General features: G+C 35.7%; 9 protein-coding genes across 9 annotated transcripts; 5 read left to right on the top strand and 4 right to left on the bottom strand.

The window, feature by feature from the left end:
• Positions 1–789: 789 nt before the first annotated feature.
• AC631_00950 (uncharacterized protein) lies at positions 790–1,908 on the top strand (the record flags this gene model as incomplete). Its single annotated transcript, XM_015609780.1, has 1 exon — positions 790–1,908. One exon carries the CDS (start codon positions 790–792, stop codon positions 1,906–1,908), a length of 1,119 nt encoding a protein of 372 aa, XP_015469414.1.
• A 171-nt stretch (positions 1,909–2,079) lies between these two features.
• On the bottom strand, positions 2,080–2,955 carry AC631_00949 (uncharacterized protein; the record flags this gene model as incomplete). Its single annotated transcript, XM_015609779.1, has 1 exon — positions 2,080–2,955. One exon carries the CDS (start codon positions 2,953–2,955, stop codon positions 2,080–2,082), a length of 876 nt encoding a protein of 291 aa, XP_015469413.1.
• Positions 2,956–3,525: 570 nt separating this feature from the next.
• On the top strand, positions 3,526–4,776 carry PGK1 (phosphoglycerate kinase; the record flags this gene model as incomplete). The annotated part of the gene is made up of 1 exon (XM_015609778.1): positions 3,526–4,776. The coding sequence occupies one exon, from the start codon at positions 3,526–3,528 to the stop codon at positions 4,774–4,776; it is 1,251 nt and encodes a 416-aa protein (XP_015469412.1).
• Positions 4,777–4,972: 196 nt separating this feature from the next.
• Positions 4,973–6,937, bottom strand: FAT1 (long-chain fatty acid transporter; the record flags this gene model as incomplete). The annotated part of the gene is made up of 1 exon (XM_015609777.1): positions 4,973–6,937. The coding sequence occupies one exon, from the start codon at positions 6,935–6,937 to the stop codon at positions 4,973–4,975; it is 1,965 nt and encodes a 654-aa protein (XP_015469411.1).
• Positions 6,938–8,343: 1,406 nt separating this feature from the next.
• On the top strand, positions 8,344–9,783 carry COX15 (Cox15p; the record flags this gene model as incomplete). The annotated part of the gene is made up of 1 exon (XM_015609776.1): positions 8,344–9,783. One exon carries the CDS (start codon positions 8,344–8,346, stop codon positions 9,781–9,783), a length of 1,440 nt encoding a protein of 479 aa, XP_015469410.1.
• A 93-nt stretch (positions 9,784–9,876) lies between these two features.
• Positions 9,877–11,964, bottom strand: AC631_00945 (uncharacterized protein; the record flags this gene model as incomplete). The annotated part of the gene is made up of 1 exon (XM_015609775.1): positions 9,877–11,964. The coding sequence occupies one exon, from the start codon at positions 11,962–11,964 to the stop codon at positions 9,877–9,879; it is 2,088 nt and encodes a 695-aa protein (XP_015469409.1).
• Positions 11,965–12,170: 206 nt separating this feature from the next.
• Positions 12,171–12,986, top strand: AC631_00944 (RNA polymerase II subunit B1 CTD phosphatase; the record flags this gene model as incomplete). Its single annotated transcript, XM_015609774.1, has 1 exon — positions 12,171–12,986. The coding sequence occupies one exon, from the start codon at positions 12,171–12,173 to the stop codon at positions 12,984–12,986; it is 816 nt and encodes a 271-aa protein (XP_015469408.1).
• A 612-nt stretch (positions 12,987–13,598) lies between these two features.
• On the bottom strand, positions 13,599–14,807 carry AC631_00943 (uncharacterized protein; the record flags this gene model as incomplete). Its single annotated transcript, XM_015609773.1, has 1 exon — positions 13,599–14,807. One exon carries the CDS (start codon positions 14,805–14,807, stop codon positions 13,599–13,601), a length of 1,209 nt encoding a protein of 402 aa, XP_015469407.1.
• Positions 14,808–14,970: 163 nt separating this feature from the next.
• Positions 14,971–15,528, top strand: AC631_00942 (uncharacterized protein; the record flags this gene model as incomplete). Its single annotated transcript, XM_015609772.1, has 2 exons — positions 14,971–14,973; positions 15,034–15,528. 2 exons carry the CDS (start codon positions 14,971–14,973, stop codon positions 15,526–15,528), a joined length of 498 nt encoding a protein of 165 aa, XP_015469406.1.
• Between the last annotated feature and the right edge of the window lie 66 nt (positions 15,529–15,594).

Raw genomic sequence — 15,594 nt, 5'->3', positions numbered from 1 at the left:
ATGAACGGTTACGATTCACCATCTTTTCATCGATTTTCTTGATGGATTTATACTTATACTCTTGTATTCATTCTATGGAATAATAGAACCTCAGTCTAAACTAGATCGAGGAATTTGTTGATGCGAGTTTTGTGTAAGTTATCAGATAAACAGAAGAAGGTAAACAGTACTACAATAGATCAAGTATACAATAGATGATATGGATAGTATAGAAATAATAGATGTGCTAGAGAGCCCCACCCTAGCAAAATCTAAAGGTGAAATAATTGAAATGTAAGTTGTTTGTATGATATTTTTAACATAGAGCCTCGCTAACCTACTAGTCTTTCCAGTTCAGATGATGCAAATATCCATTCACATACTGAATACACGAGAAATAAACAGGTAGATAACGGCCAAATTTGTTCTGATACGAAGTATGATGATTCGATTCAGAATCCTGGCGCTGCTGAAAAGAGCGTTAAGAGAAGAAAGAGAAATATAATAATTCTGGAGCAGCCTTCATCGCCAGATCGTTTGGCTAGCGCTTCGATTCTTAATTCGTCGTTCAGCTTTATTGCACCCGAAGACGATCACAAAGCAGCTAGCTGTAATACTGCGATCCTTGATGTCGTTAACTGGCTTTCTGATAGTGGTGATGAGTCAAGTCTGATTTTGAAGTCTGCAGCAGACACAACGGGAGTTACTCTGAAATCAAACATCAAATCAAGCCATGAATCTACACCTAAACTGAATATAAACAAGAATCGTAGCAGCATTAGAACCTTCGGTGTTTCTTCAAAGCATTTAATGCCAATAGATCGGCGAGTCGCTGATTTATCAGATCCTATAGAATCCTCCTCGCCATTGGAATCTTCATCAAATAGATTTATCCAAACTAATAGAAAAGTGGTTCAAACGGCTAAGAAACGTAGCAAAGTTCCTGTTTCTACAGAGCCTTATTCCAAAAAAGAATTAAATGAAGCAAATAAAGTGACAAGAAAAAAGGAAGAACTCTTATCTGAGATGGTGATACAAATACCTTCGTTTTTATACGAAACAAATTTTGAAGACGAATATATGAAACAAATCTTTGTTGAAGCCAAAGTTGAAAAGACTAACTCCAGCTTACCTATAATATCTTGGAAAAGAAAAGTGAAAGCTAGGTATGATGCAGAGCGAGACATTTTCATACCTTGCAAGCCTACTGAGATCAACGAGAAGAATGTTGTTATACATATTAAAGCAAAAGATTTCGTGAATTCCTTAATTGAAGGAGCGATATCGCTGTTGGTTGATGCGTGCAGAGAAGAAGCTAAGCGCCATAATCAGACCGCGGTTTCTCATATAATAATCATTGTGGAAGGATATGTTCAATTCTTGTCGAAAATAAGAAATATGGAAGATAAAAGATATAAGAAGGCTGTTCTAGATAAATTGAATCCTAATGATGATAAAACTGGAAGCAAGAAGCTGAAGAAACAGGAAGATAGCGTGTCATTGTCGGCAAAAGAAATTGATCAATTAGTTAATGAAACCCAAGTAAGTTTAAACGTCAATATATTTCCTGTCAAGAATAACAAAGATGCCATAAACTGGCTACAATCATTCACCTATACAATAGCATATGCATTATATGATAAATTCGAAAGAAACATATCATTGGCCAACCTTGGCACAGTAAAATCAGGTACTGATACTAAATCAACTTATTTCCAGACTGTTAAACAATTTAGATTGATGACAGAGCCGAAAGTTGAAAAACTATACGGATTTTATAATTCCGTATTTGCATTGTATTCAAGGTTTCAGACTAATGAATCCCTTGGTACGGATAATTTTGGTAAAAATATTGTCCCCCCATCTACACAAAGTGCCATGAAGAAGCTCTTCACATCAGACGACCCAAATGATGTGGTGCACGAGTAACATAATACAAATTAGATAAAATTAATAAATAGTAATATTACATATTATATATTATTTACGTCACAGTTTATTCATCAAGTTGTTGGATATACTCCTTAGTTATGAAAGTACTAAACGTCTGTTAGTAATGTACAAGAAACTAAAATGCTATAAGATAAGATACGAATTATCTCAAATTATATATGCAATGCGATCAATTGATACTTGCTTTACCGAATTATAATCATCCTCTGAAATTCTATCCTTCAATGCTTCAATCTCTCCCAATCCTTGTGCTATATCAGCAATTTCATTAGATGTGAATTCAAAATTTGAGGACGCCAACTGAGAAATTATGTTCAATGCTTTATCAATACATCCGACGTGTCCATCCTTTCTCAAGAGAGTAATTATGTTTGCAACCAATTTTTCTTTGTGAACATGTTCTTCCTTCTTTTTATCAAAAGGCGTTGACAAAATCGCAGACACCAATGACAAGATTCTTAATTTGACTTTGTGATCCTGGTTTCCGTTAAGCTTAACGACACTCCATCCGTCAAGATCATCGAACTTGGCATATCCCTCTTCAAAGTTCCTGATCAATGACGAAATCGCAAACAAGGCCTTCAAGCGAAGCTCAGTTGTCGCCTCTTCCTCATTGCAAATCTTGATCAACTGGGCCAACCCGTCGTACTTTAAGAAAGCTTCCTGCGACTTAGGGTTATTTTGAACCGCTATACCAGCACATGATGCCGCATATACCCTCAAAGAGGTTGGGGTCTCTGCTGACATCTTATTGATCACAGAAGGCCACAACTTTATATTCTCAATATTATTCGCATTATCCATGTTCTCGATCAACATCTCAAAATTATCGAACGCAATCTCCTTGTTCTCCAATGTTGCTTCCTCGTTGTCTATAACCATTATGGCTTGTTTCATCAAAGTCGGTTCATCAGGGCCTCCGAACAATTGTTCTAACATTTTAGGATCTGGCTTGCCAATTTTCTCTATAGCTTCCTGATCTCCCGATTGCTGGGCAATAGACCATTGCAAAATTTTATCCATCTTGTCTATATCTTAATTTACTCTTGAATGTCCTTTCAAACCACTATACTAGCATCTACTCATCGCCTTTTATCTTTCTTATAAGGTCCCATCTCTAGAGGATTTCTCGAATCTTCCGCGACATTGTCCCGTTTCCACGACATTCTCCTGGAAAATCTGAAAAATCTTCCACGACATTTATTGTCGCAATCGTCCCTCCTGTAATGTTCCATATTGCCGGACGAGTGTCAGTACAGTTACCAACGTGTCAAGTACTATATATGGTAGAAACTTACAATTTTCAAAGTCATAATGATTATAGTACTATATATCTAGTGGCGTGCCTTATGTATTGTAGTTATATTTAAGAATTGATGGCATTGTAAGACTTATTGAAATGGACGTTAGCAATTACTAGACGGGTGGAAGAAATCCGCCGGGGTCAAAAAAAAGTCCGAGGTAGTGGAACCATACCATAATCGTAGTATAAAAGAATTCATATATCCTAGCAGTTACACCAATTGAGAAGCAATATTCGTGATTAATTATTTATATCAATTAATTAAGAAACAATTTGTAATACGAAATAGAATGTCATTATCTAACAAGTTATCTGTCAAGGACTTAGATGTCTCCGGTAAGAGAGTTTTCATCAGAGTTGATTTCAACGTCCCATTAGATGGTAAAACCATCACCAACAACCAAAGAATTGTTGCTGCTTTACCAACTATCAAGTATGTGTTAGAGAACAAGCCTAAGGCTGTGATCTTGGCTTCTCATTTAGGAAGACCAAATGGTGAAAAGGTTGACAAGTTCTCTTTAGCCCCAGTTGCCAGTGAATTGGAAAAATTGTTAGGCAAGAAGGTTAACTTCTTAGATGACTGTGTCGGTGATAAGGTCGAAAGTGCTGTCAACGCAGGTAGTGACGGTGAAGTTTTCTTATTAGAAAACTTGAGATTCCACATCGAAGAAGAAGGTTCGCAAAAGAAGGATGGTGAAAAGATCAAGGCTTCCAGCGAAGATGTCAAGAAATTCAGACAACAATTGACCAACTTGGCTGATGTCTACGTCAACGATGCCTTCGGTACTGCCCACAGAGCTCACTCTTCTATGGTTGGTTTAGAATTACCACAAAGAGCTGCTGGTTTCTTAATGGCTAAGGAATTAGAATACTTCGCCAAGGCCTTAGAAAACCCAGTAAGACCTTTCTTAGCTATCTTAGGTGGTGCTAAGGTTTCCGATAAGATTCAATTGATTGACAACTTGTTAGACAAGGTTGATTTATTAATCGTTGGTGGTGGTATGTCTTTCACCTTCAAGAAGGTTTTAGACAACATGGCCATAGGTGACTCTTTATTCGATGAAGCTGGTGCTAAGAACGTCGAAAACTTAGTTGCTAAGGCTAAGAAGAACAATGTCAAGATTGTCTTACCAGTTGATTTCGTTACCGCTGATAAGTTTGACAAAGATGCTAAGACATCTACTGCCACTGATGAAGAAGGTATCCCAGACAACTGGATGGGTTTGGATGCTGGTCCAAAGTCCAACGAATTATTTGCTAAGACCGTTGCTGAAGCTAAGACTATTGTCTGGAATGGTCCACCAGGTGTTTTCGAATTCGAAAACTTCGCCAAGGGTACTAAGTCTTTATTAGATGCTGCTGTGAAGTCTGCCGAATCCGGTAACACTGTCATCATCGGTGGTGGTGACACTGCAACTGTTGCTAAGAAGTTCGGTGTTGTTGAAAAGTTATCCCACGTCTCTACTGGTGGTGGTGCTTCTTTAGAATTATTGGAAGGTAAGGAATTGCCAGGTGTTGTTGCTATTTCCGATAAGAAATAAATCAATGCATACGTACTGATTTCTTAAAAATGTATTTATGATTCAATATTATTTAATTACTTTATAGTGTGCAACTACATTAATACGACGCTATTTTGATCTATTATAATTTGTATTTTACATCCGAAAATTCACAATAAATAAAGATAAAATAAAGGTAATTCGCTATATACCTAGTGCTATATTATCAAAAATCCTACAATTTAGCTGCACCTTTCATGATCTTTGCCCAAGCCTCTTCAGTTAATTCTTCGTATTTATTCTTATTCAACCAGTAAATAACATCGTTACCAGATTCTCCCTTTGGTAACTTTTGGTTCTTAAATTGATTCTTGGAAACCTTGTGGTTGTGACTTGCTTGAATTTCCCCACTAATCTTGATAAATTGTGGAATGGCATATCCTGGTAATGTCTTCGATACATGATCATATATTCTATTCAATACGTCTAGATTCTTAGACTCATCGCTAAATTCATCCAAAGGATCAACGACAGCGAATCCTGCTCTACCTTCATGATTAGGTACTTTGACACCGACAACAACTGATTGCTTAATGGCTTTAGAGCCCATTAATTCATTTTCGACTTCAGAGGCTGAAACGTTTTCTGATTTCCAACGGAATGTATCACCTAATCTATCAACGAAATATAAAAGCCCATCTTGGTCCATTTTTAACAAATCACCACTTCTAAACCAAGCATCTCCCTTCTTAAAGACATCTCTAATAACCTTAGATGAAGTAGCATTCTTATTACCATAATAACCTTGGAAAGTACCTTCTGGATTTTTTGCATTCAAAATCTTCATTAACAATTCACCTGGTTGGTTGTGGTCAGCACGAACAGCAAGCCCAGTCTTAGGATCTTTCCAAATTTCATTTTCATCCTCTGGATCCATTTTGACCAAGACTTGTTGAGTAGACAAAAGCAAGTTGATAAGACCACCATATTTACGGCAGGCACCTACACCAAAATCACCATATTGTAAATTAGTAGTAGCAATTGGTGACTCTGTCGATGCATAGAACTCACCGATGGCTTTGATATGGAATCTCTTTTTGAAATCGAGCCAAATATCACGACGTAAACCATTACCATAGGCAATTGAAACATTATGTCTCTGTTGATCAGGATGTGGCTTTGAGTTCAATAAATAACGACAAACTTCTCCAACATACTGAATGTGGGTGGTTTGACACAACTTAGCTTGAGTCCAGAAAGAAGTAGCAGAAAACTTTTGAGAAATCGAGATACATCCACCTGCTAATAAAGTTGGACAAACGCCTAACATAGCTGCTGTAGAATGGTATAACGGCATGGCAGTCAAAACATTGGATTTAGAATCAATTTTCATTATATAACCAAAAAATGAAGCAGCCATGAAAGCCTTTCTCCATGACATAATGGCAGGCTTTGGTAATCCTGAAGTTCCCGAAGTGTATATCAATGCACAGCAAGAAACATCAGTATCTTCTGGTCTTCTGGTGTGATCCGGAGCTCTATACTTTGGTCTTGACTTGTCTGTTAACACTCTTAATAACTCTGGTTCATTGATATAATGCAACTTAACGTTTGGCGATTCCTGATTGATTCTAGCTTCTGTATCTTTGATTGGGCCAGCACAATCAGGGTCAATGAAAACTTGAGTCACATGTGAAGACTTCAAGCAATGGATCAATGGCTGATCTTTAGTGTTGAAGTTCAAAAATGCTGGTGTTGCACCAATATTCCATAATGATAACCAAAGTATTATAAATAATGGCTTGTTCATACAATCAACTGCGATAGTTTGATCGGCAGTCACACCATAGTCATTCTTTAAGATATAACTAAACCTCAAAATAATATCGTATAATTCTTCGTAGGTGTATGTTTCCAAAGTGAAAAGATTGTCGTAATTCATGTATCCATCTTCGCCTTTCGTTGGCTCGACATCCTTCTTAGGTCTTGGGAAAACAATTGCCTTATTTTTAGGGTATTTAAATACCGATTTTTCAAAGTGATACCAGAAACTGGCTCTTCCTCTATAACAATTATATGCATAAGGGATTGCTTCTCTTAATACTTTTTGAGTAAGAAGAAAGTCATCCTTAATATGGTATTTTGCATCGAGTAACTGCGATCCTAATACTGCTGCTGCTGCTAATTCAATACTAGTCATAATTAATTCCTATTTTAGTCCTAATTTAGTACCTAATGTTAAATATTGCGTATTAAATGTGGAGATAAGGGAACGCCAGAATATATATATACTCGAGGAATGAAATCTAAGATGCTCGGTCACAGTACTTAATTTTTCAACTCCGCAACAGTTGCACAAATTCTACGATCATATGTCAATTGCATTCAGACCGTTTTTCATTGAAAATTAATCGTTCAAACGCCATTTCTTGGTGTAGACTCTTGTCTAATGAAGAATACTGTGTTGATGAGTTATTATCTACGTTTGTGAAGTCTAATATCTAGGACAGAGTTCTAGAGTAATTATTACCGCCTCGGATGAGAAAAATATGCAACTTGATTTTAAGCTTTTATTTCACATGCTTCGCACACATGAAGAGTTTTGGGCAGCCAGTATACGAATACACGTGAAGACAAAGAAGTGCTGTGTATTTAGCTATTGAACATGATATATGCAACATATGCCTTAGCATCAATACCACGATATTCCGTGGATGCATGTTCAACGGTCGTAGCAACGAAAATTTCCAAGTGCAAGACAAGGTTAAGAAGCGAATATATTTTTTGGAGCTTGATCTTTAGAATTTGCAATCTGGAATGCACGGCTGATATAGCCGTTCCTTGACGTGTCATAAATATGTGTGAAAAAGGAATTTATTCTTCCTAGTACCTGGGTAGAAGGTGTAGAATTCAGAAGATATGCATGGAACGGCTTTGGGTCCACGGAGATGTAAAGGTATTATTGAGCTGAATGGTAAAAAACTTTATAGAAATAGTTACAGGCATACAATAACGCCAATATCCCATGAAAGGGACAAAATATTGCTTTGTCCCAAAACTTACTGTATCTGAATCCCTGCGCATTTCGCAGCTCCCTTATTACGATAAAGTCTAAAATGTAAGCTGTAAACAGAACGAAACAATATATAGCTCTAAGATTTAAGCTGCTATTTTGACAGAAGATAACAAAACAACATATAGCAAATTTTTTTATTCGTCTTATAATCAGTTATCATATTCAAGTGAGATTTCGATATATGTAGCAAAAATTATCTTTTTATCGCAATCTAATATTTTAAGAAATAACTTTGGAACATATTTACAAATATCCGTAGAAAGTATAGAAATTAAAAAAAATATAAATAATTACATTATAATCTTAAACACCCTAGAAACCAATTGAAATACATATTCAATCTCCATTCTTTATATATTCTTGAATTTGTACGGTATTGGTGTAAATCAAGTTCTTCAATTCTTAAAAACGACCAATGAGACTCCCAAGCATTTTGCTTACTGCGCGAGAAAAATCATGCCATGCAAAATTATTAGATACGAATCTTTAGAAACTGACTAACTGGTAGCATATTAAGTAAAATATCAAAGATGATGCTTTCTAAGACTAGATTCTTTTTCACAAAGAATTCGTCAGTATTGCAAACTTTGTCTCAGACAAAGGTTAGCAGATTATCGATTGCTAATAAACCTCCAACGAAATTTTCACAAATTTTCAACACGTTGAAATTTCGAAGACAGTATAGTACTGTACAACTGAAATTAAATGTGGATAACGCTTCTTCCAATATATCTGCACAATTGAAGAATGCTCAGGGGTTCAAGCGTAGTTCTGAAACAATAATTTCTAGCAAATCAATCGGGTATTGGTTGATTGGAACTTCGGGGTTGATCTTCGGTATTGTTGTAGTAGGAGGATTGACAAGATTGACAGAATCAGGTTTATCGATCACCGAATGGAAGCCTGTTACTGGGACACTTCCACCTTTGAGTCAGCAGGATTGGGAAGAGGAGTTTGCAAAATATCAGAATTCACCGGAATTTAAACAGCTTAATTCTCATATCACTTTAGAAGAATTCAAGTTTATCTTCAGCATGGAATGGGGACACAGATTGATCGGAAGAGCTATTGGGATGTTATTCATATTGCCAGCGGTATACTTCTGGAGCTCCAAAAAGTTTGCCAACCATGTAAAGTGGAAGGTTGTTGGTTTAACTGGTTTATTAGGCTTACAAGGTGCTATCGGTTGGTGGATGGTGCAGTCCGGGTTAGATGAAAAGCAATTGTTAGAAAGAAGGTCAAAACCAACTGTCTCGCAATACAGATTAACGACGCATCTTGGTGCTGCGTTTTTGATGTATTTGGGTGTCTTGTGGACAGGTTTTGAGATTTTGAACGAGAATAAATGGCTTCAACAGGCTAAGAAGGTACCTGAATCAGTTGATTCTCTTTTCAAAAAATTAAATAATCCAGCATTAAAGAGGATTAGAAATATTGGAACTGGATTACTTTGCTTAACTTTTTTGACTGCTATGTCTGGTGGTATGGTCGCAGGTTTAGACGCTGGTCTTATTTATAACACGTTCCCACACATGGGAGATAACTACTTACCATCGTCCAATGAGTTGATGTCGCCGGTTTTTTCCCGTAAAGAGGACCAATCTGATTTATGGTGGAGAAATTTGTTAGAAAATCCAACTACAGTTCAACTTGTCCATCGTACCCTTGCAACGACCACTTTCTTCTCGATATTAGGGGCTCATTTATATGCTTCAAGGAATAAGAAGATAATCCCAAAAACCGCACAAAGAATGTTGCACACAGTTATGGGATTTGCGACTCTTCAGGTTGCTTTAGGTATTTCCACCCTTATTTATTTGGTTCCGATTCCATTAGCAGCTGCTCACCAAGCTGGTGCATTGGCATTATTGACCACATGCTTAGCTTTCTCGGCCCAATTAAAAAGACCTAGACCACAAACTGCTTCTTATATTAATAAAATAATGAAGGAGCATTTATTAAAAAAATGAGACAATGAAAATAAGTAATTAATGTCTAAGTGTTATTACATAGCTTGTAAATAGAACATATGTACATAGAGGAATATAATATGCAAAATATGACTACCAGATGCGTTTGCTAGACATTTCGTACCTCATTACCTTACCTAACCCTTCATCATCGTTAAAATCAAGATCATTCTGTTTTGATTCTTGATTCATTAATTGTTGGTTTCTTCTTTCTTCTATAGTTGGTGGAACCTTTTCACCAAAATCGTACAAATAAGAGCGTGTACTTGGATTAATGGACGAAGCTTCCGTATTAGGGACTCCTGGAATATAAGATAATTCTATAGGCGACTTGGGAGATGGTAAATTTTTTGATATGTCTTCTGATGCTTTCGGTGATGGGGTTTCAAGATCAAATAGTGGCAATGTTGGAGTCAGCGAATTAGGACTTGAATCTTGATTATTCAAACTGGGAGATAATATATCACTCTCAATATTTGTAGGAGCAATATCTGTATCAACTATTGAAGAAACCAATTGAGGTGATAATGAAAAATCCTCAATCTTAGCTGTTTTCAGATTATTCGTTGTATTAATTCTTGAGGATTCTTCACGTAACCAAGCCTGGTGTTCCTTATGTTCTTTTCTAATTCTATTAGCCCATTTCAAAATCACCAACCCAAGCATTAATCTAATGAACATTAGCGTAAAGAAGGTTATCAAAATTAACATTAAGCTTATAATGAGCGAATAAACAAATGTGTTTGTAGCTTGAAAAAAAAACAATTGCTTGAGATCCGGAAATGTCATACGAAGAAAGCAAACAATTGATGCCAATAATGGTAGCCCAATACGTTTAGTCAAAACAATGTAATCTGTTAGTTCGGACAGGTCATTAATATTGGAATTTGATGTGGATTTGAATACTTGGATATAGTCCAAACTTAGCACGTATAGAAAATTGCCATAAATTCTCGGTCTAACTCTGTTAAATTTAGTAATATAACAATGTTTGAGCCAATCGACAAATATTTCACTTCCAATAACCACTATGCTTGGGCCGAAAAGAGCACCAAACCAATTGTTCCAACTTTTCCAACTGTTTGGTATAATTCCCATATGAATACTATTCAATTGTAATAAATTGCGCAATGCAATAATACCTAACATGAGTGATAGTTGGAACCTCTCTGTTAAGTCTGACATAGTTATCTGAAATAAGCCTTCTCTCTCGAACTTTTTGAAGACTGATCCTTTTAATTCTGCAAATTGATTCGACAATAAAAGTGTTAATAATGCGTTGGAATATGAATTGGCTGCAACATTTAACGAGACAGTCTGATAAATAAGAATATACGAATGCAACGATAAGTATAGTATAGAAAAAGTAAAAAATATGGCAAACTTTATCCAGGCCTTGTTTCTAGTTGGCGTGATTGGTATTTTGTACAAAATGTTTAGTATATCTTGGCCTATGGACGAACAGAGCTTATCGGCCACTTCCAATACCCCAAACATAACATATAATTTAATGTCGGCTTGTCCTCTCACATCATGATACATTCTAGATATATCTAAGTTCGGCAAGGAAAGCATGGAAAAAGATAGAATCAAAATTGCAAGAGTTATAACATCTCTCTTGATCCAACGAAATTTATTGTAGACTATTTCCAAGCTCAATCTGCGGTGAACCTTAAAATAAATTATAGATTCAGACGCTGCCTTATAGCTTAGAATCAAAATCTTAAGTGGTACCAATGTAAATAATGTTAAGAATGAGTTTAAGCACACCAAAAGACCAAAAATCATGAAACGTTCCAACGCCAACGGTACTTTTACTAAATTTGATATTTCCTCGTATGAACTATCAACCTCATCCTTTGGAGGTATGTTCGATCGTGTTGATGTAGAATTACCCTCGTCTGGCAAATTTAATTCTAGCTTTAGTAGTCTATAAAGTGAGAATATTTTATCTCTATTTCTCCCATTCGATGGCAGCTGATGCGACGTATGGCTTCCATTTGAAATAAAGTTCAAGAACGACGTGGTTGTAGAAGACCTAGACCTGGAGCTAATGGAAAATGTCGATCTTGAAGTAGACCTGGACCTTGACTTTGATTCCAGCGATGTATTTAAGTGACTTGTGCCTGTAGCACCACGACCATCCAAAGATCTGTTTCGATTTATTCTATTCCTACCCATAAAAGAAGTAGATCTAGTACATTTATTACAGAACCAACGTAGTAATTGTAAGTATGAATAGCTTTCAATATGGTACCTGATAAACACAATTTGAACTCTTCTTTTGTTTACAAATCACGTGCTTATCAATGAATACAAGAAAGCCGACTAGGCAAAATCATTCTACTCTATATGATAACTAATTGATGGGTCTTATATAAATTAGTATGGAGGTCCTTGGTGTACAGTCATTTACTGAATATTTAAAGCCTTTTTCGAATAAGGACTTGATTAGTCCAGCTGAAGCGTCACGTATTCTGCTCATAATTACTGAGCTCCTCATTGATCATACGGTCGACTTGGACTTATTAAAATTTCTAAGTAGGTTCTTAACTCAACAGACATACGATGAAATAATAGAAGAAAAGAACATAGAACATCAATGTGGATATATATTATGCAATAATTCCCCAAAGCAGCAAGTTCGTCGTCTATCATCTAACAGTAATGGTACGACATCAACAGGCATGGGCGAAATTTCAACATCCACTAAATTTCAGATTTATAATCGAAAACCTTCAATGATATTACCAAATACATATCTTTCGCAATATTGCTGCAAGGAGCACTATCAAGCTTCATTATTTTATCGTAACCAGTTATCACAAGAAGCAGTGTTTGCAAGAAAGGACATTCTCAAAGTTGGCCCATTTCCTGCTGATTATCCTTCGACGTGGTACGAAAATGGAATTACGTGCCTAGAAGAGGTATTGGCCAAGCATAAAGAATTGAAAGAGCAAGGAAAGTCGTTAAGTGAAGTTATATCCATGATGAATGGTTTATCTGTTGTGGATGAATCAAGAAGTAATGAAACGAATGAATTAATTAAATTGATTGAAGACTTTGAAATTGTTGAAAAAGAAGGTGGTTTGGAAGGTGATGGCCCTCCAGATGAGAGCCAGTACCTAGATAAGGAAGGAATGTCTACCGGTGTTGATGGTTACTACACCACTGACACAAGTTTTGGAGGTTACGTCGTATAATAGCTTTTAGTCATTTTACGAAAACATTCAACATTATTGCATTCAAAATCTCAACATATCTTGGACATTTTCTCAACTTCATACATGCAAATATATATATATATACTGTATAATACTTCATTTACGACGCTAATGAAAAGAAGGAATTTACTATATTACATTATGTACAAATAAGATTCTAAAATTTTAGTTTTTTATCGAAATTCACACCAAGCTTAAAATTGTGATAACCCACATCATCTAAATAATCTCCTAAATGCTTTCCCATGCCAATTCTTTCTAGGCTTGGCATTCCCCTCTGATTTTTCTTTGTCCTCTTTGAATCATTTTCTATCAAATATTCGTCGTAAGACTTCGTTACTGTATCCGAATTAACAATTTCTGAGTGTTTAAACACTTTATTATCTTCTATTAGTCTTATTATATGCATATACCTTTTCAATTGTTCATTATAATGAACGTTCATTTGATGCTGTAGTATCTTTTGTTCTTGTAATAACGGAGATTTAGATGATTTCAATTTGTTATATTTTTGATAATACGAAGTTAGCTCCTCATTGATACAATTAGTGGCATCTTCTAAGGCTTTGGACCATTCATTAACATATGATGCTACGTCTTTTGTATCATCATTTTTAAAGATGCATCTATTAAGTATTCCCATAAACCTTCTCCTTGTGCCAACAGGTCGTAGTATATTTTTGGATGTAATCTCTCATTCTCTCCAAACCCCTTACTACCCCGTACACTATAACTACCATCTGAAAATTGAGGTTCAGTGATATTGGCATCATTTCCTGAAGCGTTCCAGACTGTTTTGAGTCTCACTAACCGCATCATTTTCTTTATATCTAATGCTACTTCTTTTAGATGATTGAGTCTTGGGTATGGCATTCTGATATATGGAACTGGGATAGGGCCTGCTTCGGTTATTTGTATTTGAACTTTGAAAGGACCTTTTTCATTCACTATTGATTGTAAATTTTCAAGGTAATGGCATTTATTAATATCGAATTCCATTTCAGGTTTTATTATTGCATCGATATATTCCTGATCATATGCATATGCGATAGAAGACTTACGAGTGGACCCAGGAATTGATATCGACGTAGAAACAGACTCTTCTATGGGTAATAATGCACTTTCAGGTGTATATGGTAGCAAATGAGGAATAGGTATTTCATGATTAGTCTGCAACTTTTTTAAATAACGACGAAGCAATTTTTGAGTATTTTCCTCGCAGCGTATCAATTCCATTTTAATTCGATTCTCTTTGTCTTTCTGTGTAAGGCCCTTAAATCTACGTAAAGGCAATTGAGGTTTCTTCGATCTTGATTCAATTTGCTTCAACAAGAGCGTGGGCTTGTCCTTGTTCCTACTCTTATCTATTTCTCCAGGATCTTTCAAATATTCAGCTTTCCAATTCTGCTCACGTTGCTTCTGTTGTCGATATTCCACCAATTTCTCTATTAATTTAACTCCGGAAACTTCACCATCCTTTATATTTTCTAAGTCGTTTTGAAGCTCTAATCCTGCAACTATTCTTTCCCTCAATTTGTTAGGATTATTTATCTTTTCTTTATGATTGACTCTAAATTCGTCTTGTATGATATAAAATAACTCTGATTTTAAAAGTCTTACGTACAACTTCCTATCTATGTTAGCTTTGAACAATTCTGTTTGAACATCTTTGGAACATTCCTCATCGGATTGTGTTATTTCAAGGGTAGACAATCTATTCGTATGTCGTATAAGTGATCTGTACAATGTAATTATTGAATGCTTATGAGCAAATGACTGTATGAATGAAGCACTTTGCATATCTTTAGACAGACCTTTGGGACGTAAACATAGGGAATAGGTTGAAGCCATTTTGCAAGTTTTTTTGAGCTAAAGATCCATGTCGCACGTGAGGGAACAGATATCAAAAGATGGATTACCTTGTATCAACATCTAGCTATAAACAAAAATAGAAATTGAAGATATGGTACGTATATACGAATGGGTATCGATTATTATAATAGTTTATATACTAATTTGGATATAGGCACCTAAACTTTCGAAAAGTTCGAAGACCAACCAAATTACCATTATAAAATTCAAACGGAATAAGAGTACTTATGTTTTACCTTTAGACCTTAGTACCAAAGCTTCTTTATCATTGAAGAATTTTAAAGCTTCTTTGGCTACATCAATAGAACAGTCGGGTGGACTTTCTCTTGTTGAAGAGGATGAGGAAACTAATAAGTTGGATGAAGATGACATTGAGGTTCCTAAGTCAGAATTCATAGATAACCTGGAGAATGATGGAATGATGGAAGATAATGCAGAAGATACAAAGAATATAATTCACGATTTAAAAGCGGATGATTTAGTTTTGGCACTTCCAAAGGATAAAACTTCCCCATACGATAACAACTGGATTGAAATTACGGACGACTCCAGCATATCAAGCCTCCAGTTTAATGATTATGATATAATAGCCTTTAAACATGTTGACGATGATACGTTCTTCGTTTCTGAGGCTGCATACGATGAATAATATTAATCTGCTATCATTTTGAATATATAATGTATATAATACTTACTTCATGAAGAGTACAACAAT

The sequence above is a fragment of the Debaryomyces fabryi genome, assembly GCF_001447935.2.
Source record: "Debaryomyces fabryi strain CBS 789 chromosome Unknown contig00011, whole genome shotgun sequence".
Classification (NCBI taxonomy): Eukaryota; Fungi; Ascomycota; class Pichiomycetes; order Serinales; family Debaryomycetaceae; genus Debaryomyces; species Debaryomyces fabryi.
The sequence above is the reverse complement of the archived record's forward strand: the minus strand, read 5'-3'. Positions and strand labels throughout refer to the sequence as shown.